General features: G+C 36.8%; 1 protein-coding gene across 1 annotated transcript in view; it reads left to right on the top strand.

Annotated features, from left to right (window-relative positions):
- CACNA2D3 (calcium voltage-gated channel auxiliary subunit alpha2delta 3) overlaps positions 1-23044 on the top strand; it is a 383158-nt gene that overhangs the window by 354408 nt on the left and 5706 nt on the right. The window contains exons 32-35 of the mRNA XM_059480385.1: positions 2312-2387; positions 5852-5904; positions 7429-7484; positions 10892-11003. Of these exons, the coding sequence (XP_059336368.1) occupies positions 2312-2387; positions 5852-5904; positions 7429-7484; positions 10892-11003 (297 nt within the window). The remainder of the gene's footprint in view (positions 1-2311; positions 2388-5851; positions 5905-7428; positions 7485-10891; positions 11004-23044) is intronic.

Raw genomic sequence — 23044 nt, 5'->3', positions numbered from 1 at the left:
ATTGACTTTATCAGAATGCAATAATTACATGAGAAATATAATCCAAATTCAAATACTGAGGGGGGAAAGGCTTTTATCAATATCCAAAATTAGGTTCAAATTATTATGGATCTTTCACATGACATTATAGTAGTATATTTATTCTATTTATAGTATTGAATGGTGTAACAGTGTATATATATATATATATATATATATATATATATATATATATATATACTAGGATATATATAATAGTATTATAATAGTAGTTGATTAACACTGCTTAGCAGAATATTGAAGTCCACTGGTTGACCATGAAGTTCTGCTGTATGAAACTGAAAGTTAAGACATTGATTACACTTTCAAACATGGAACAGTCACCAAAATTAATACATTGAAAAAACATTTAAAATTAATAGAGACAAAACAATGTATTCTGCTTCTAAGACTAGGTGTTAAATGAAGCAAGATGGGACTCTTTCATCCATATGTAAATCCATACGGAATTTCTTGATACTCTGCACAAAGCACATGAACACCTGTAAACTGCCCTTTTCTATGCATTTATCTCTTGCCTCCATCACTGGGTGATCCAGGTGCACACACAACACCACCGTGCTTGGATCCCAAGGAATAAAATTATGGATAAGGCTGGAAAGGCTGAGCTCTAGAAATTCCTTTCCAGGGGCTGGATCCTGAGCATGGCTAAAGGATGAGGAAGAAGGAAGGGCAAAGCTAGGGGAAGTGGTGTATTTCTGCATGCCCCAGAGGCAGCACAGCTTACACGGTGTACTGCTCTGTTTGTCTTGGCAGATCTGGGGCGCGGATCTGGCCGTGGGCGGGATGCTGCCAAGGATGGTCAGTGTGCGACTCACACCATGTTTAGGTCTCTAGTTATGTTTTGTCTCCCGTGTGCCTCTCTCTGCCAGTCCACACAACAATGCCTTCCTGGGCATTGCTATTCTCAGCAAAAGAGAAAAACAATGATGTAAGCAGTACGACCATGTGCTAAATGTTCGGTTGAAGCTGCGACATCCAATATGTTAGAGATTTTGTCTGTAAGCCAGAAAGAAAATATAGACATAATAAAGAAGCTTTTAGTGATGATTGCTGTCACAAAATTAGATCAGAAAAAAAAAATATATAGTCTCTACCACAATGGAATGTAGCATTTTATTGGTACAGCTTGCAAGGTTTCATGGCATGCAGTGCAGGATGCCTCGTGGTGATGCTGAGTGCATTTCATGACCTGATTTTGGCAGCTTCTGGGACATCCTCTATGTAGCTGAATTTGTGTGCTTTTCTTTCCTCTCCACTTAGAAGCAAGGCACATATTGCAAAACATTTTAGTCCCATCTCATACCTCTATTAACCATCTCTGTCCAGTTGTGTTCCCTTGTCTCTCTGATGATGCACAAGTCAAATGGAAATGTTTCAAATAACAATTGTGAGTTCTATATATTTACACTTGTTACAAATTATCAGTTAAAGATCCTTTACATCTGCTACAGATTTTAAATGTTTTCTTTATGTGGATGGAAAAAGTTTATTGATTGTTCTATGGACAGATTTAGAGAAATAATCACAATAATTCCATGTACTAGGTCTGAGTTCTGGATTTTACATTTAGATCTCTGAAGTATTTCAATGATGAGTAAGATTGCAAGCATAAGTAAATTTCCCTGTTTACTATGCATCTGAGGAGGCTTCTAGCATTAGTTGATTACAGCAACTATCTGGAATATTTTGCCTTCCTGAAAATAAGCAAAGCAAAACCATCCTGCTTCAAGTATCTGTACTGTCAATGCACTGAAATTCCACCTCTGTCTCCTTCAGAAGCAATGCCATGTTCAAAGCAGTTGTGCACTGAGATGCTGGGACTGTAGAAGAGTGTTTCTGCTTTTACTGAACTTTGAGTGTTCTGTTGTGAGAAGCCTCTCAAATGCATAGGCTCTTCACTTTCTGGGGCTCAATGTGCTGATCTCAGTCCAGAACCAATTGTTTAAGCATTGTGTTGGATGTGTATTCTCCTCCTCCCCACATTTTTTATGCCATTGTATGTTACACTCTCTGCATATCTTCCCTGGTTCCTCCCAGTTATGCTTTTGCTTTGTTCTGTAGTCTGCTGAAATCCTTACAAAATTTTCACAGCATTTCTTACACTCTTCCATGTAACCTGTATTTTAACGATCCCATTCCCTCTTTCCCCCACCAGCTGTTCCAATTTTTATTTTCCTGTCCACTTTGTGAGCAGAATGTTCCATACCATCATTTTTATTCCACTGCGTTTTCTTCTTTTAGTCAAGCAGTTTTCTGTTCTTCCCTGTAGAATTACCCTTTATGACTACCAGGCCATGTGTAGGACAAACAAAGAGAGTAGCGACAGTGCCCATAGCTTACTGGACGTAAGTACAGCACCTCTCTTGAGCATCTTTCCATGCCATCATCCAAGAAAATTGCTGCAAATATCTCAGGGCCATTGTAAAATTGTTATTTTGATTTGGAATGCTTACAGCTCTCTGTGTTTATCCCAGAGCATACAAAGGGTGTTCCATTATAAACGAACACAAAGTGTTCTGGTTTTTTCGAATTGAATCATTTTAATGCTGGGCCACCATTTGTGAGGTTCTGTCAGAAAGTTTTTTGCACTGTATGAATTTGCCTTCTTAGGGATTTGTAAATTTGGCAATAGATTGTGTTTTGTCTGGGGGACTGGAATCACATATTCCTTTTCTCTACATAAATATGTAATTAAAATTTGATAATTTTTTTTATACAAAAGGAATGGTTCATTGACAAGGCATGCAAGTCAGTGATTTTAAAAATTCCTTTTCCCTAGTATTTAAACATGTCTTTTATAGCAGGATTTCGATGCATTTAAACCCTTGTGTTGCAATTTGAGTACAAACCCTGTCCCTCTGCCAGGCTGGATTAGAGACAACCTGGGTCTTGCCAAGGCAACGCTTCCTTATTGCTAAATCCTCTATCAGGGTAATACCTCCAAGGATGCTTTGTGACCATGCATCCATTTTACTGATTCCTGTAATAATCTACCAGAACTGATCAGGTGTTAGATAGAGGTTTTGCATATTAAAAAGGAACTATTTTCACAAATAGATGACAGTAATAGCATGAAAAAATTCTTCAGTAAAGAGAACAGCAGCAAAACATTGGCAATTTTGCCAGTCTGGAAAAGTTACCTGATATAATTTATTTTTAAATGCACTAACTAGAAAAATATAGGTCTAACTAAGAAAAAAAAAAAAAACCAAAAAAAAAAAAAAAAAAAAAAAACCAAAAAAACCCACTCTTTAATAATTTTGTACATTTGGGGATGTTTTCATTTACATGATTCTGTTTTTCATATGCCTGGACTTATGGCATTTATCAGTTTGTTATCCACTAAAGTCTGAACCCTGAAAAAGACCATCTTCCCATCATAAATACTAGACTGCAATGAGACCTAAACTATTAGTGAAATAGAACAGGCTGCTGTGAAACACATTTGCATGAAATATCTTAAAATATATTACAGCTCTTAACAAAAACCTTCTATCCAAAGACTTGGGACTTCAGTTTGCCTAAGCACTCAGCATGTAGAGCTGAGGCATTATCCCTTACAAAGTGGGATCTAATCCAAAAGGTGTCTTTTTATTATTCCAAATTTTGTCCAAGATATCCAGAAAAAAAGCCCTTGCATCTGTTATGGGATACACTGAGACATGTCAAGGATTTTTTTTTATTTAGAGATAGTCAAGCTTTTTAAACCTCAAGAGAATTTTGGTGAGCCTCAGTATGAAACATGAACAGAGTTTTAGGTTATTATTTTCCTGTTGATTCAGTCACTTCTATCAACCATGACTATTGAGAAAATATAAAGAGAAATTGCATTAAAGACCCATAGGGCTGATTCCTCATTTTCTTGGGTTTTTTGCCCAGTTTTTTACATGTCAGGTTATTAGACAGTATCCAATATAATTTCTGCTTAAGCAAAAGGTTTGCTTACATACGTTTATCCTTCCTGTTGAGAATTATGGTTTCATAAATAGAGGAATAGGGACAGGGACAAGACGGAAACTCCCTAAAAAGTTCCTATTTTAAACAGCATAGAGAAGAGGTATCAGAGATTCTATCCCAGCCTTTTAGGCTCTGGGAGTGAGGTGATAAATTAGGGATGGACTGGACTTATAGAGCACCTGGTCCATTCCTTTATCAGAACAGTATTGCTTCTTAACAGCTCTCCAGATAAATACTTTGTTATTTAGCACTTCTTTTGTTTTAATTGCTCCAAGACCTACGTGATTCTCCATAGAACCACTTTGTTGCAAATGTAGCAGCACCATGGAGCCACAGAAAAAAAATTATTTTGGCTCTCTATGGTGGTTTGAATATGTAGAGAGAATAAAACTCCTGCAGTTTTTGTTGCAGTTTTCAAAGGAACTATCTGTGAGTGGAAAAGGCTCCTGAGTCAAATCACATTTCATGAGAATGCATTTATATCAATGTAATTACATGGGTTTGCCACTGGAATTTCAAAACAAAAATATTTTTTCATTTTTTTGTAGACATTAAAGATTTTTTTCAGATACATTGGGGTTAGAAATTTGATTAATTTTTAGGATTAAAATAGTTACTAAAACACATGGTATATTTCACACCAAATAAGTATTCTTCATAAGTAATAATGAATACATTGTTTTACATTAAATTTGGCTTTATGATAACAAAAGTATACAGCAAATTTTATTACTTGGACATGAAATTTCAGGATTTTTGATTTGGAATGAAAATAAATAAGATGTCCCACAGGGCTGACATTTTCTTTTTCATCTCCAGAAAAGTCTTGTAGTTCTTTATCATTTCCTATAAGATGGGGCTTCACAGGTGAAAATCTTTCCTGTCTCAGACATTTTGCATTCTGCTGGGTTGGGGTCTCAACTTTTCATGGCACTGCCTGAGTCCTTTGGGTCTGAATCCTCAGCCCTGCACAGAAACTTTCTCTGTGGCCCCTGAAAATGTTACTTTTGAAAATGTCCTGTTGCTGCAGCACTATCAGCACTGCTGCAGTGAGTGCTGCTTTGGGCTGGTTAGGCATGATTTTAGATATCTGAGGAGTTCTATCATTATGATTTCTGTTTCTCAAAATGCTTTGTTTGCATCTAACAGAGTCGGCAGAATTTTATGCAACTAGGACATCCTAACAAAGATGAGGGAGAAATTCCAAATTTCTGGAAGCTGACTTTTCTGCCTAGCTTTTTTCATGAAAGATTAATCCTATTAATAGTCTTTTCAAAAATGAAATATTCAGAATGTATTAGAAGTACTGTCAACAGAGGATTTTCAAAGGATTTGCTCTATTTGTCATGATCCAGAAAAACAGAGGGAGGAGGGAAAAAACTTCTTAAAGTACTTACAACCGGACTGTCAAATGACACAGATAAACATTTAGGTAAATTCAGACTTTTCTGAGCCTAATGAGGCTGAGGTAATGAATAGAGATTTGCATTATAGAGAGGCAAGCCTGTGAATTGCAGCCCAAGAAAAGCTCATTTTATCTGCCTGAGCTGTTCCTCCAGCAATAGCCTGGGAAATAGGAACCCCTAGAGGTTAAAGATTTAAGAATCATTTCCCAAAACTTTCCTTTTTCCACTGATAATCTGTGCAGATGACCAAGTATTATAAAAAGAAAATTTCATTACTTATGCATTTTAATAATCAGTATAATAATATTTCTTGATCCCTAAAAAAGGAGGGTTTTATGCTCCATATGCATTTGAATATCTAAAGGATGGTTTTTACATGAAGAATTCAGTTAAGCTATAAATGCTGCATGTTTTGACTTTTTATTAAATGAGTTTCTTCTCTCCAGCCTTATAATGCCTTCTTTGCTGCAGTAAAGTGGATTATGACTGAACTTGTCTTGTAAGTAGATTTCATCAAGAATGTAACAAATATTTCTATGAATTACTAAATTTTTGTAGTTTTGAACATTTATATTTTTACCTTTTGCATTGCGCTGCTTTTCTTGGATGATTTTAAATATGTTAATATTTGTCTTTTTTTTCCAATTTTGCATTTTGAAATCTGAGAGAATTTTGGCTGCACTTTCACTTTTATCACACTCGTGGTCTTCACTAATATCTGCATGTCTTTGTTTAGCAGATCACAATGCACAACCCAAATTTCTGTCTGTGGTTAATGTTAAATTTTAGATTCATGTCTGGCTGTTTGTGATGCTGCTTGGGTGGGCTGCTGTCAGAGGAGAAACTTGTTACCCTGACTCACTGTATGGTTTTTCACTTCATAAAATTCTGTAAGAAGCACCCATTGCAGTGCCAGATAAGGTGTACATGGATGCTGCTGAATTTTTCTATCTCCATTAATTCTTCTAAAATTCCCAGTTAATTCATAACGATCATTATCTTCAAGAGAAGGTGCCTAAGAAATAGCAATATCACATGGAGAAGAGCAAGCCTTAAAATGTGTAGTGGTATTAAGTTATATGATTTATTATTATTCTTATCTGAAAGCAGAGCTGCAGATATGAGTGAATTTTATCTTTACTGACATAAAATTGATTTTTTCTTGCAATCATTTTGTTTAATTGAAAATTGTATGAGCTTTTTTCAAAGTTCAGAATAAGAGTTAAGGAGAATTAAATGAATGGCTGCTGCCAAGGGCAGAGATTGATCTGAAATGCAGCTTTCTAAGTTAATTTGAGGGAAATAAATTGTGTTAAAATGAGACTGATGCTACATTTCACAGCTTTGCAAGTGCTAAGAAACCTTCTGTATTTATAAGTATTGTAGATTCACGGGCATATGATGAACTGAATATTTGTTTCACATTCTCTACTTTACAACAACTGATTGGCTGACACTTTTCAGTCCATTCTTCCAAGTAAATCATGGTTTATTTTAGTGTTCTTTGCAATTTAGTTAGAGTTGATTAGGCAATGGTTAATTTTTTCTGCTCTTCAAAACAAAACAGCATTTATTATTTCAATTTGAGAATTAATAAAATAAATTATTTTATGTGTGCTCCTGTGTGGTAGCCAGGACAGTTATAATCCCATGGCATTTTGCTAGAGTTAAAATACCCACATGATGGACAAATAATGTTCAACAGCAAAAATAGAGTGTGCTGCCATGCTTTGAGAGTTTTAATGAACACTCCAAATATAATCAATATTTTAAATTAAAAATGGGTAAATCTATGATATATTGGTGGGGTTAATTTCAGAATAAGTTTTCAGAGGTAAAAAAATAACCCAGTAAAAATATGAGAATAGGAGTAGGTGCTAATCCCAGAGTTATGCCAGTAACTTGAATTTCAGTTCTGTGTTAGCTTTTATTTAAAATAGGATTAACGTTATCAAGCTACTGCCAGTTTAGTACTTGGAAAACATTCTGTGGGGTAATGTGAAAACTCTAATAATTTCTCCAGGTTCCTTGTGGAATTTAATCTATGCAGTTGGTGGCACTCTGATCTAACAGCTAAAGGTAAATGTGATTTTTTTTTTCCTGGAATAATGGCAGAAATGTCTAGAGTAATTAGGACTTTTGAAATTCAGATGTGTGTACACTGTTTTAGATTAAATAATAAACATCTGATAATAGTTTTCCTCCCATGCCAGCATTCTCTTCTTTGTTAATGTTTCCTAAAACACAAGAGAATTAAGATCTTCTGTGAATAACCAGTAAGTGCTTATGTGCACTCTGGGAACACAGTACACTACTAAAGCAGAAAAGATAAAATAGTAGATAATGATTAAATATGTTTTTTTAAAAACATTTCCCTTCATTCCAAAACAATCTTTGTGAATAAAGCAATTGCACTGTTTTAGTTATACATTTTTTTATTTTTTTTTTTTTGCTAGGGCTGCCATAAAATGTAGTGGAGTTATTGTGCTGGAAAATGCCATTTCAAAAAAAAGTGTACAGAAATATGACCATCTCTATTATTTAATACAAAAATAATTTTTAAAGCTTAAGATAGTAGATTTTATGCTAAAAAAGACTGATCTGTATTTTGTTTTGTTATTCCATTTAAAAATAGACATTAAAATGTAGTAAAATTCAATTTATTCAAAATATTTTTTTTTCAATGCAGAAGCTTCATTTGAAATAATGGAAAGTTTTAATAGTTTCACTAAGAATGGGAAGTTTTCAGTGTAAGCTGTCTTTCTATGTTTTAACAGACTTTTTATGGCATTTTTAGAAGTGTTTCTCAAAAGTAAAGGGCCACTTTACAAGAGCAGTGCTCTTCAAGTGACAATTTAATAGGCAAATTGTGCTGTATGTCACTGACTGGTGCAAGAATTCAAACTGAATTCTTCAGCTTCATATTTGCATACTTCTTAGCAAAGCAGGGGATAAAATTGCTGCTTTAGGCTTCATTTAATATTTGCACTGCCTGGATGCTAGGCTGTCTTTATGCCAAAATAATATCCTGTCTGAAGATAAAATATCAGTCAGGCCCCTAAAACCAAGACCAACTGTTCAGTGATTTCCCTAAGCATGAAGAGAACCATCCCTGACACTGAGGCTGTGAAGGACAGCCAGGTTTGCTGTGCTGGACCCAGAAAATGCAAATCTGTTCCCTGAGGAGTGGCAGCTGTGCCTGTCCCAGTCCTTGGTGCTTGCAGAGCAGCCAAAGCAGCCAGTGTAGGAAATATATATTTTTTCCAAGTGTACTGCACAAATATGTGTTAATATAGCCTGACATGAAACATCCAGTGGAACTTGCATTGTATGCTAGAGAAAATGTCTCTCAAACACAACATCCCTCTACAGCTCATAAAAATGAATGTCTGAGCTGTGTTTTGAGAGTGCACTCGTTACAGAAGAGACAATAATAACTTGCAAACTTTCTTTTATTTTAAACAAAACTATCAGTGCAGCACTTTGATGGACCAGTATTATTGAGAAATTTCCATTCATGGTTTAGTTGACAGTTTAAATGTCACAAGTCACTTTCTCCACTTTGATGAGTTAAGAATATTGGAAATACCCCCTCAAGATGCTCATTGAGATCTCAGTATTTTCAGAGTAGTGCTTGCCCAGCTCATATCTGCTTAGGTAGCAAGGGATGGTTGTTTGGAAGCAGCATATTTTAGGAAGAAAAAGTAGAATACATTTCACAAGAGAGCAGAAGAGAAAAGCATGTGCTTAGGTATTGTCTTATGTAACGCTATGTTACCACTAAGAGTTGTCATATTTATGACTGCACTTTATGAAATTAAAATTAATAAACTTGCACATTTATTTTTTACTTAAGAACATTTACCAAAGCTCAAGGGAAAAAAAAAAAAAAACAAACAACAACAACAAAAAAAAAACATCAATTCCTTGAGTGGAGAAACTGCTTCCCACTGAAATTGTGATGTTAATAGAATGTGATGTACTGTGAAGATGCTGGAGGGTCCACACACACCTGCTCCTTTGCCAAACCCTGCTATGGAAAATACTTCTGCACAAGATCTTGTAATTGCAATCACATTTGTAAATGAGAGAGAAGAACCCCTAAACCTTGGACAACGCCATCATCTTCTGGACTCTAGTGAGGTGCAGGAAGTGTGAGACCAGTGAATCTTTTCAGCCTCTTTGTTACACAAGCCATATGTTGATACAAGTGAGGGTAGATTCAAAACACAGGTGATAAACTCCAGTTATTCCTGACAACAGATAAGGAGAACAGAAGAGAAAGGGAAGATGTCAGTAGAGCTAGTAAGACAATTTTCTAAAAAATACTGAACTTTTAAACATCTCACAACCACAGTGACAACATCAGAGATAACAAAACTTTTCTGAGCAGCTTTAGTACCTCCCTTGAGATCTGTGTATTTGATGGAATAATTTTTGGATTTTTATCACATACAAGAAGTGTGAAGAGTTCAGAAATGCCTGCCCTGGTGTGATTGGAAATGCAGATGTGGTGGCTCTCCTGGCACTGCTCAGTGGATGCACCACTCACTCTGAAACAGATCATCTCCAGGGAAGGTCTGTCAAGCCCAAGAGCCTGTTCTGTGTAATCTATTTTTGTCATACCTCATCTTGTTTTCCCACTTGGCAATTAGTTTAAGATAGGGCTAACATTTGCGCTGATGTGCAAAGTGTATCTCTGTGTTAAGGAACAATGAAGGAGTGGGGAGGAAAAAGAAAGGAAATGAGGGAGAAACATTTTGTGACAGATACTTCAAAGTGAGAGCCAGAAGAGTATCTGTCCTGTAGTTTGACCTTGAACCAGCCCCTCTGCTTCCTGGTAACTCAGTTTCCCAATCTTTAGGATGGAAATAGTGACACTTTTTCCTTGCATTGCAAAGACTTCAGATTAAAGGTGCTATGGAGTCCTAATTATTACTATTTTGGGAAGCAGATAACAAACATTGCTGTTGGGTAAAGTAACTCTTCTGCCTCTCCCACCCACGGAGTTATTTTAACTGATGAAACCCTACAAAGATTCCCAAGCTGTAATATAAAATAGATGCTTTGGCTTCAGTAAAATATACCACAATTTACGTACCAAATAAATGTAAACTCCCATGAATAAAGGTTAGTGATGCACAGCACCACTGAGATAAAAGTGACAGTAAATCCATCTTGGATCTAAACAGAAAGAATAAAAACTCATGCATAAATGTAAAGTAGGTTGGCAATGGCTAAACTATTAATAACTACTTTAACAGCAATATCTTGCAAAATTACATTCTCTGGATAAACTTTTTTTTTTTTTTAATTTAATTGAAAAAATAGCGTTATGCACTGCCTAGGAAATCTCACAGGGTGGCAGAAGCTGAGTAACATTTCCGTTCTCTGCGAGCTCTGTAACACAGCATCTCATGTTGTTCACAATTTTGTGTGCTGTTCCTCTCATGTTAACATCAAGATGTTTTTTGCTGTGCCTATAGCTCAGAGGTTGAAGCAGACCCTGGAGCCCTGTGACACAGAGTACCCAGCCTTTGTTTCCGAGCGCACCATAAAGGAGACCACGGGGAACATTGCTTGCGATGACTGTTTCAAGTAAGCCCTTTCCATTTTTTAAAAAAAATTTTTTTTAATACAACTGTTTGTGACAAAGCAATAAAACTGAATTATTCGAGGCTGTGTTGAAGAATGTACGAGTCTGTTGTGTTTTATCCTAGGTACTGACCTCTGTCAAGGTTGCATTTCTCCTCTTACAGGGGTCACTTAAAACTTTGATGCTCTTAAATTAAAGCTGTGGCTATTACTTTCTACCAGAAAAAATGTCCAAGTGGTAGAGGTTTATGTTAATTTCAAATACTGAATGTTTTAATTCTTTTCCTAAACTCAGGCAGCATTCTAAGGGCATAGGCTGTAAGATTTAGATTTGAAAGGTAAGTGCTGTTCAGTCTCCTGTCCAGGAGTGAAACCCTGCTGGATACGTTAGGAATTCCCTTGTGGTACAGTGAGATCTGGCTGTTTTACTGGAATGCCAAACAGAGTTTCCTTCTTAGAGCTGTTAGTCTGAAAGAGTGGGAGATGATTAAATCTATTCTCCAAACTTCCAGTGCTGGGAAGCTGAGTTAATAATAACAAATCTCACATGACAGTGCTGTCATGTCATGTCGACCAGTGCTCCTGTAAACTTGTCCTTTATAGAGCTAAAAGAGGAAGATTTCAGTCTAGCTTTCCTCCTTCACACTGAAAATGTATTTTCTCTGCATTTGCTGCCCATGTGCTGTGACATTTTGATTGTAGTACTGGTACATTTTAATTGTGAAATTGCATAGGTATTGATTATGCAAATTTCTGTGCTTTGATAAGTCTCTTAATTGGATTTCCTTTATGCTGAGAGGTTGTCATCGTCAGGGAGATTAGTATTTACAGCAATAATTTGTCTATCAATATAAATGTCAGGAAGAATTTAAAAGTTAAACAAAAATTGTTGCAGCTCTTCCTTTCCAGGTTAAATCAATATGCAATTAGCAAATAAAGGTGAAAACTTCACTTTGAAGTCAGTAGGTGTGCTTCTGAACTTAGTCCTAAATTTTCTCCTTGATATTTTCATTACTTTAAAACAGGAAACAGGAGTAAGTACACTGCAGATAAATTTTAAGTGCTAATATTCACTTTTCAGTTGCTACTTACCAACTTTTAAGTAGAAGGAAATTGTTAATGTCTAGTATGAATAATTGGTTTTATATGGCTTTGTGGAATAGAAGTATGAGAGTGCTTTGTAAATTGATGCTCTGGAACCCTTTAAGTGCAACAATGGGTCCCACTGCCTGAAAAGTACAAACTCAACAAAATCAAGCCGTGATTTTTCCACTTGACATACCAAATACAATGAAGGTTACACTGCTGGGAGTGCTTTGTGCCAGCATTGTAGAATTTAAGCAGCCTTATTTTCTGATAATTTAACAGAAAGTTAATGAGAAGGTCTGCAAATTATCAAGCAGTCCTGGAGATGTTCCAGGCCAGGTTGGATGGGGTTTTCAGCACCCTGGTCTAGTGCAAGATGTCCCTGCCATGGCAGGGGGGCTGGAACCAGGTGGTTTTTAAGGTCCCTTCAAACCATTGAATGATTCTGTTTAAATATTGCAAACAGACATGATTCCATGCGAAGAAGATTAATTTAACAGGACCAGGTTTTCTCAAAGGAATGCAGATTTCAGTCTGTTCCTAGGTAACTTCAGGTCAAAGGAAATAAGTTTCAAAAATAATACAATTCTGCAATACTTGGAACGCACCAAGCTGGAAACTGAGTTTAGTGAAAATTATAGTATTTCAAAAATAATGCACTAAGATCTTTTTCATAGAAAAACATTTTGTGTTCCACAGTGGAAAAAAAAATAAAAGAAAACCCTGTAAGTTGCAAACTGATCTCAAGGCACCCATTATTTTTCTCCACAAGCAATGGCAAAACCTAAAGAAATAATCCAGAAGAACTATTAGATTCTCATGGGAAAGTTGTTCGTTATCCCGTTTACCCTCTGTGATTAACAAACTACAAATTGCATCTAAGATTGCAGACTTCACTGGATTCCAAATATTTTTGTTATAACCCAGGACACTTTCCCGCAGAACAGCTCAGGAATTTGACCCAAAGTCCTTTGTAGACCTACATCTTCTGACCCAGTTTTCTGTTTCATAGCCTCAGTACCAATAAATATTTTTACAAGCAAGTGTATTGCTTAATATTTGTAATTTAAGAATGATGGGCTCAATCAGTCAGAATTCAGATTCAATCTTTGATGCAGCAAGTCTGGATCTGACACTGTGCTGGTGCTTAACCTGTGCAGCATCACCTTGAGCCAGTGAGATTCTTTTCTGTGTCCTCCTTGGATCATGTTATAGGTTAATCTGTGACACATAATTGCAAATATTTATTGCAAATAGAGGAAGATAATTGTAAATATTTACCTGATTATGCACCCTGTGGAATACTGAAAAACTACATGAGAGTCAGTATATTGTGAAGAGGTTTGCAGACAAAAGTTGTGCAAATACTCTGCTTTAAGCAAGTTTGTGTCAACGGATACCCCAGTCCCTGGCTTTTGTTCCTGCAGTGCCAGGCACTACTATAGAGCCCTTGTCTGAAAAAGGAGACTAAAAACAGTCTCTTAGTAGAAGTAAAAATGATGACTGAAGTTAATTGAAACCATATAATGTTACTCAGATAAGGCATTTTGGGCACAAATACTGTGTTTTTGCTAACAAAGTCACAGTCATGGCCAGCAAGGTCACAGGGTGAGGGGCAGAGGCTCAGTTTTGTTCTGTTGTGGGTGTGCTGTTACTGATCTTGTAGAAATACTCTGCCCATGCACAGAGGGACAATTACCAACTGCAGTAATGAAAATTCATAAACATTTCCAATCACAAATTTAATCATTAGTACTTGGATTTAAATTGCAATATGCTAAAATAAATCACAGAGTAGAAAGAACTACCTGCTAATTACTTTTTTAGCAGCTGGCTCACATTTACAGCCATCTCTGGGAACTCATTCAGTGGAAGGACACCTATACACCTAAGCAGGCTTTGAGTCAAGCAATAAATATCTACACACATATAAAATATACTCCCTATATGTAAACTTATCTCTTACAAGCAAACTACTCTGGGATAAATTGCAATGTTTAAAAACGATTTTCAAAAATATAGGTTTTATTAAGAAAGCAGGAGCCTAAAAGAAAATAAGAATTAGCATAAGAATGTCATTAGGGTCAGGGTTTGGCTGTCCCACCCCATAATTTGTTGTTATTCAATATCCCAAAATTATTAAATTAATCTGTTATTTAAACAGCAATCAAAAACAAGTCAACCCACATTTTCTAAGCACTGTCAACAAGAGAGAAAAACTGGGATTTTTTTGAAAAATCTGAATTGGTTTCATATTTTCCAGTAAGCTATTCCTTTTTATAGCAAAAACCTAAAAAAAACCAAACCCCATTACTTCTGAAACTTATGTCATAGACTGTTCTATCACAGCCTCAACGTTGACAGTAATTAATTGCTAAAGAGAAATGTTTCTTCTTTATCAGTCTCAACTGGCACTCGTTCTGTGAGTCGGAGCTACACTAATGACAGATGTACTTGGTATGGACTTAAAGGTGTTGTGCTGCTCAAAGATGAGTTTCTGATTAGAAATCAAGCTTGAATTTTAGACTTTATATGTCTCAGAGCTGCCTGTAGTTTTATGAAGTATTGTCCCAATATTCTAGCCAATTTTAAATATAAGTGTGCAAACCAATGTCCTTCAGCAATGCTCACTGGGTACCTCACCAGTTTTTGCCTTCTGGGAATATCATCATAACAAATTTTAGTTGCAGTAAAAGTGTCTAATAAAAGAATCCTTAGAATGTCAAAGTCGTTATAAAATAGAATTGATGATGGCTGTTAAGACATTTGATTAGAAAACGTTTGCCAGTCTTTTTAGTATATCCTCCATGTTTTTGTCTAATTGCAAATCTCATTTATGCATGAAAATTCAAATGTTTTCATTTAGGAAAATACCATTAATTTCAGCTATAACTGCTATGAAGGTGAGTATAGCTCTTTAGTCACCTGACTATTTATACTTTAAGTATATTTGTTAACATTTCAAAGTTGCAAGGAGCCAGTTGAGTGCATAGTTGCCAAATTTGTGTGTTCACTGTAGAAACTGTGGGTATACACATTAGGCAGCAGTTGCACAGTCAAATGCTTAAAAATTTGCCCTTTTAACCTCTCCTGTTCATGTGTGATGACATATTGGACTTGGATGAAGATCAAAAATCTGACCTTACTTCCAAAAAAATCCCCCTTCACTTTTAATTGCGGCACTCATGGGTCTACAAGGTCAACACCAAAACCCCAAAGAAACTGTTTTGTTTCCAGTTGATCCTTTGTTCACAATCTTAAGACAAAGAGGAAAGTAAATATAAGAAAGCCATATTGTCACTAGGGAAGCAAGGAAGCATTTAGGTGCAATCATCCTAACCCTGGGAAAGATTTATGCATATTTTACTTATGCCAGATATGAAAGATGAATGCATTTACTTTATCTTGTTGGGCATGACATGTAAATTACCTGTTAAAATGTATAGGAACTACTTATTTGAATAAACACTGTCCCATGTATCATCAATTTGTCCCAATAGAATGTTAGTAAGCAGACATTAAGTTAACAAGGAAAACCATCAAGAAATTAAATTGTTTCTCTTGTTTTCTCATAGACTGGGCATTGAATGCCATTTATTGTCAATAAAAGAGGTAAATGGCAATTGAAGTGTAGTTCAGGATGACACTGAACCCTTCATGTGGATTTATAATGGCAAATTTCAGGCTTGTCCACTAAATGCAGAGATTTGGCAGTAACAGATAAATAACAACACAAATTAGATGCAGACTGCTCAGGGCATGAGTATATTAGTGTCAGGAGCAGTGCAATCTGCAGACATTAAAATGGAAATGGTTTTTAAAACCCACTTAATCTCGAGACATACCACCATTTGCTAAAATATTTCCGCATTTCTTTCTCAGTAGAAGCTTGCCAAACTGCTGTACTTGATCATGTTTAAAATGTGAAAATAAATACACAGTTCAATTTCCCATGAAATAAATAATCGTTTGCCTTTTCAGATGTAGTTAGTTTACTTCTAAACAAACCAGCTTGCCACATAAACCAGCCAAAGCATCCAGGGCTGATTTCTTCTCTTTCGGAGCTCTATCGATGTGTTCTGAACGTCCCTGTGTCTGTCCTTGGGCATTGAATTACAGATTCTAGATTCTAAATTATAAATATTCTAGAAGATATTTTGGATTTTTTTTTTTTCTTGTATTGACCTTTTATGATCCTGAGGGAAATGCTGTCTGTATTTCCCCACCTTGGGTGTTTTTGCACTGTTCTTTTGCCATGCCCGGTACCCACGGGACTATGGAACATGGGTGGTTTTTGACCTGTGCCCATGCTGGGTCACAGGTGTGCTGCAGCCAAACTGTTTAGGACTGCTCTTCACAATGCTGAACAGACCTAATTTCTTTCATTCCATGCTCATTTCTTAAATGTGCATGGAGCTGAAGGAATATCTTCAAGGGAAACTCCGTGTTTTGCATGCCTCAGTGGTTCATTGTTGAAGTCTCAAGGATCACAATCTAAGAATATGGAATTATCTTGCACTTCTCTTTTGAAAAGTAGATCTTCCAGACTTGAAGAATCCTTATGGCTGTTAAAATGTCTTTAAACTTGAGGCAACAGCAGTATTTCTAGAAACTTATTTTTGCCAAAACCCCAAAAGTCTAGAAGATCCAAAAATATTTTTTCCTTGTTCTTTCCTTGTAAAAAGTATCAAATTATGCAATTTAAACTGCTAGAATTGTTTATTAAAGGTCTTTATACTTAACTTAAAATGTTATATTGTGTGTTACCCACACTTCTCCACTTGCAGCCTGAGTAACTTTCTCTTCACTTCAAAGGCACCAGTGATTATAATGTTTTTCATGCAGGTGTAATTTAAAGTCACTGTATGGGCAATTTAATTCTACCCTTTGATAATGTATATTTTGAATGACCAGTTCAGGAAACACTGTAAATTACTATTTTCATTTAAGAAAAAAGGTATATAAAATAATAGGGCAAGACATATCACAGTTACCAGGCAGGTCTGTGCCTGCCAGTCATCAGTTTAACAATCGCTTGGACGGTTTTCAAGGCTGGAGAATTTCTGTTTGCTTGGGGATTTTGGTTTTTTTTTCTTTTTTTTGTTTCAGAACACCTTTAGTATGCTTGCTGAATTCTGGAGCATTTTAGTTGTTCGTACACAGATTGCCACCCTATGTCTCCCTCTGTAAGCACCCTAAAATCTTGGAATTTTAGTGAAAATGAAGTTTAGCTACAGGCTTTCTCTCACCAGTAGGACAAGATATGCATTATTCCTCTTAACTCCCCATTTCCAACAAAACCTCTGCAGGGGAATGTGTTGATCTGCACCCATTCACTCTTCATAGGTAAAGTCAGTACTCCATTAAAATATAAATCATAATCTACTTAAAAGTTAGCTTAATTTTACATTTTGAACAAGCATTTAATAAATATTAATGAAATGATAGATAGTAGCTGATGCAATGAAAGGATGCTTTGTAATGACAAGGGATTTAAAAAGTTGTATGTATGCCATAATGTATAGAGCTCAGTAGTAATATATATTATTTTTATGAACAGTGGCTTGGGATAGGAAAAAGATGATTGAAATTGAGAAATGTTGCAATGAATTTTTAAACTCAGGCACACATGAAGAATTGCTAATAACGGAACATTAATTTTAGTTTGTAATATATTCATACTATAGGCAGATGTAAAACAATGCAAACATGGCTTAGACATCTTTACATAGAGCAGTTTCCTTTTTAAAAGGTTTGGAATAGCTTAATAAATATTTTAAAGCCTTTAGCTTAGAAAAACAGCTTGAATCTTAAGATTTGAGAACCATGCAAGGAACATTTCTATATTATATAAAACACTACAGAGTTTTAGCTGGCTGTGGAAAAGATGGCATGTTGTGTGCTTAAGACTTTCAAATATGTCCTTCTCAATCGTTGCTAAAGTTCATGTTAAGAGAAATAAATTAACAACATCCTTGCAAAACACACTGTGGACACATCCAATGAGCACTTTAGCTCCAGGATTTACTGCTCTTTTAATGTGAATCTCCTCGTCATTTCTGCTTTTTATATTTCAGTTTCTGTTGTGCAGTTCCTTGGTAGAGTCATATTGTTGATGAGACTTGACCTAAAGTTGTGGAAAAGAGTAGTTACCAATTCTTGCAATTAAATGTTACTTTTACTTTGTCATATGATATTTGTGAGCTTTCCTAAAACAGAATTTATCAACTTGCTTTTTAATCTTAAAGTTATATTTAGAACCTAGCTTAGAAATCATATAGCATTTTAAAAAACACAATCTGAGATGTCTCTCAATACAAACCACAACTACTTGTGTAGAGAGCTAAAGAACTTTGCTAAAAACACATATTTGCTAACATGCTGCAGTGGAGCTGCGTTTTTCAGCCTGGGTTTCTTCCCTGACCTCTCTGTTGTGGTCTTGTTAACCAGGTGTCATTGTCAAAAGGAAAATTCTTTAGGAGACCTCTGATATGATTTTCTTTGTACCAGTCACTGTGTGATTTCTTGGTCACTGTGAGCCCAGAACCAGGGACCACGCATCACACTCACCTTTGGTTTGTTCAGGGGTATGAATGCAGGCAAATATTTAAAGTTTATGGGATTTCTGGTCTTGATTTCTCTGATAAAAAAAAAAAAACTGCCAGTACATTTTAAAGCTGGAGGTCTGAAACTTTCCATTATCCTACACCTCGTATGGGAAGGTGGCTGCACTAGAAAGGTCACAAACAGTCCAATGCCTCGCTACACCGAGGATCTTCTGTCATCCTAAAGGCCGTGCACTCTTAAGTTTTTATATGTTTGCAGTTGGTCAAGTACTCTTGTCTGAGCATCAGTTACTTGAGAAAGAATCCCCTCCTGGTGGGGAGTGAGTGAGGATGGGCACTTTTGGAGGTCCTGGCTGAAGCTGAGGTGTTTCCAGCCATGGCCCAGCTCTGTGGGGCTCTGAGCATCCAGCAGCACAGGAATGGTGAGGATGACACTGCTCACCTAAATCCTCAGTGCTGAACTTTGCTACAAGTATGTTTGCACTGATACCAAATTGTACTGCAGTCAGGCTGTATGTGGCGACAATATTTTGCTAGCATGAGGTCAGGATCCAATTTCAAGCCTGAGGCTGGAAGTTTATCTGCCTCTTTTCATGAGAGAGAACCATTAGCTGATGCTTTATATACAGCTCCAGCTCTCAGAAATGTTGTTATTGGCATATACGTTATTTTTACGAAGTGCATTAGATATTTCTTTCTCTATCATCATTTATTTGGGAAAAAAAAACAAACAAAAAAAACCAAAAAACAAGTAGCACAACTTGACTGTGATATAAACATTTCATTCATTCATTGCAAAAATGTGATAAGCGAGAGAGATGTGGGTTGGAAATGTGTCCAGCAGCTTGGAAAGCACATGATAGGAGTTGGGAAACAGCAGAGTGGATATCTGCACTCCCGTTGAATTCTTAAAGTTTGTTCCAGACCATTAGGGTTGAACTTTTGCAACCAACAGTTATGTGAGTAACACATATTTGAGTGCAGCCTGCACAATGTTTTCCATTTACTCTGCCCTCATGCTGGTATATTTTTTTTTCTGTAAAAAATAGGAAAGATCACATTTGTCAGATGTGAAATGTAATCCCAAAGTTACAACTCATCTTAATCCAAAATACTCCAAGTTCATTAATGGAGGTTTGCAGGCAAAAATTACACTGAAACACCCAGGGGGGAAAGGCTGAGTTTACAATGATGCTCAAGAGTCAGAGTGGCCACTGAGGGTTATCTAAGTTGAGTTCCATGGAAATTTAGGCACTTCCTCACATCTTTGTTTAGGTTGCCAATTTGAAAATCTTGCCCTATATTTATTTCAGTTCAAATTACTCACAGTGAAATTCTTCCATGCTTTGTGGGATTTGTGTGCCTGAGCAAACAAGTGTTATTTAAAGGATCTTTTCTATTTTCACATGAAAATGATTGATATGATTATGTATGTGCAGGAGGGACATATGCTGGCACAATACTCTGATTTTCTACTCATAATTTGATTTTAAGTCCCACAGTCATCACTGTGACATTAAATGATAGTAATAGTGTTCCAGTGATCATTAAGGAAAAAAATTGAAAATACATACATGGATTTTTTTGCCCTTAAGTCAGGCTGCTAAGCCTCCTGAGCATGGAATTAAAAGTGAATCCGAACAGTGATTTAAATATTTATATTACTAAAATCCTGCCTAAGCCATGTGTTCGTTATGACCACATATTCTTCTGCAGAGTGTATAACAGCAGGGTATTTTTGTAAAATTAAAAGAGATTACTAATTGTAAAATACAGTGCATAGATCAGCAATTATTACTCAGGAACGAAGTTTTTTTAAAGCAAAGTGCAATGATGAAATATTTCTGTATGAAAAAAGAATTAATTTTTAACAGGAAGCACTTAGCATTGTTTTTAAACAAGCTGAATTGCTTTTAGTGTTGTTGCTGTATTCAAATCCTCCCCAAATTACAAAGAAATATCTTCCATTCTTCAGTATAATGAGAAGATATTCTCTTTAAGTTTTCTGGTCCCACAAGCATAGTTTTATCCTGTGCCTTCCGAGTTCCATGCTGCTTGACATTAGCTCTGTTCCCTCTAACACTTTTCAGCCTTTGCAGCTGTTTGAAGAAAACAGGGAGCCATGGATCTGAAAATCAGAGAATTCTGAATGCTCCCAGGAGGTTCCCTGCCATTCTTTGTTGCTGAAACAAGCCTTGTGTCAGCGTCAGTAGCCGCCAGAGCTAATGGCACCAGGGCTGCAGGCCAGGAAAAGGAAAATAGTTCAGTGCAAATGACCAAGAAATGGTGGTGTTTGGGATCCTCAGTCTGCACAAGCCATTATCATCACTGTGTCCTCTCTTACAGCTGCCTGGCCCACCCTCAGGCCCATACAAAAATGCTGTGTTGAAGCAGTTTCTCCAAAATTCACTGTGCTGGGGCTGTGGAAGTGGCTGCTCATTAGCAGGGAAACCTCACGTCTGTGTTCAGTTTATATCCTGTCCAAAGTTTAACACCAGTGGACAAGGAAATGGATTACCTCTGCTGCATGGAAATACAGAGACTAAGCTGCTCAGCTGTAATATTGATTTCCTTTAAGAGCAGATGCTGTAGTCAAATAGTGGGGAGTAAACAGCTTAAAGGTTAGGTTTGCTTAGCTGGATGAGACACATCTCTGGTGTGTCTGAAATAGAATTCTCTCAGCTTTGCCTGTTATTGATCCAGCCATGCTAGGAAAGGAAAGGGGAAGCCAACTGCACTTCAGAGACAAGGTGTTAAGCCACCACATACAGATTTTGCACCACATGATTGAGGTATTTGTAGTGAAGCAATGGCCTGCATTAAGAAGGGAAATCAGTGACTGACAGAAGAGTGTGATCTGCAGGTTGGCCAGTGAGCTGGGCTTGGTCTGTCAGGAGATATAGCAGCCAGGAGGGAGAAAGGGACCCGCTTCCATCAGCATGGGAAATGCTCCAGAATCTCTAAGGAGACACTGCAGAGCCCTGCAAACCTGCTTCCCTAGAGCCTCTCCCACAGGGCACTGTCTCTGCTGTCCCTGTCCTTTTCCTGCATCTTGGACCATCTTCCTCCTTCTCCAGAGAGGTTTGTCCCTCTCCCAGTTCCCTCACAAACATTTTGCCACCCAGGAATTCAGAGACATAAAGATGACAGGAAAAGTGTGGAGAGAAGGCGGTGCTGCAAGGGTAGTGTCAGCTCAGTCCCTACTTCTGTACTGTATATATTCTAATTATTTCTCCTTACAGAAGAAAGCAATTCTTATAATAAGAATTTTGGGAATTAGGTTGGGGGATTTGATTTGTTCATTTGTTGATTTGTTTGTCGGGGTTTTTTTAAAACATAGTCTGGGGAAGAAATTATTATAACGATATTATAACTCCTTAAAGACTTTTACATATACAAATAAAAGGGAGAGATTCCAATTTAAATTTAAACAAAAAAAAAACCCAAAAAACAAAAAAACAAACCCAAAAATACCCAACAAACCAGATTTGAATGTAATGTGCTGGCTCCCTAAGAACAGGTGTTGTAGCCCACACTCAGCTTTGAGTGTCATGTTTCACCCCGTTCAGGATGCATTTCTCTGCAGGATCACTGTCCATCCATTAGAGAGAAGGACCCTCCTGCCGAGGATGACTCGGATCCCCAAAGCCAAGCTCCTGCCCCAAATTATCCATGAATAATCTGTGTCTGCATGGCCAGAGCTGGAGGTGCTCCCCCTTCTCCTGCAGGAGCCTGAGTTATGTGCCCACGGGCAGCAGGTGTGATTGCACCCCGGCATTTGCACTGCAGGGCTCTTGTGGTGCTTTCCAAGTTACAGGCTGCCTAAAGGAGTGAGAAAGAACTGATTATCTGTGGGAAGAGTCATTTAGCCACCAGACACACATTAAAAGTGTGCTTTCTTATCCTGCCTTCAGAAGCATGACTACCAAATATAATTATGAACACAGCAGTACCTGCAGTCCAAGTCAGTTTTTTTATAATTGCACAATGAAAAATTAATTTTCAAGGAACAGATTAATAAGTATTGCTTTTTGAGCAAATATTTTCTACATCAAATTAAAACATGAGGCTGGGGTTTTTTCCCCAAATCTGTTTGCATTCTATTTGTGCTCATGTTTTCATATGGACCAAAACCAAAACAGGTTAAAAAGAAACAGATACTGTGTGTGCAACGTGACAAAATTGTCATGTAACACTCTGACTCAAAATACAGAGTTCCTTGCAGACTTACTCTCTGTTGTTATTTTTGCTTCATTAACAAAATAGTTTGGCATAACTAGATTTTCTTCCTCCCTCTCTGTCTACCCCTTTCAAGTATTAAATTTCTTCCTTCCTCACCTTCCCCACAAAGTCAAGAAACAGTTTGTTTTCAGGTCTGTTTTAAGCCTCTGA

The sequence above is a fragment of the Ammospiza nelsoni genome, chromosome 11 (genome assembly GCF_027579445.1).
Source record: "Ammospiza nelsoni isolate bAmmNel1 chromosome 11, bAmmNel1.pri, whole genome shotgun sequence".
NCBI classification, from domain to species: domain Eukaryota; kingdom Metazoa; phylum Chordata; class Aves; order Passeriformes; family Passerellidae; genus Ammospiza; species Ammospiza nelsoni.
The sequence above is the reverse complement of the archived record's forward strand: the minus strand, read 5'-3'. Positions and strand labels throughout refer to the sequence as shown.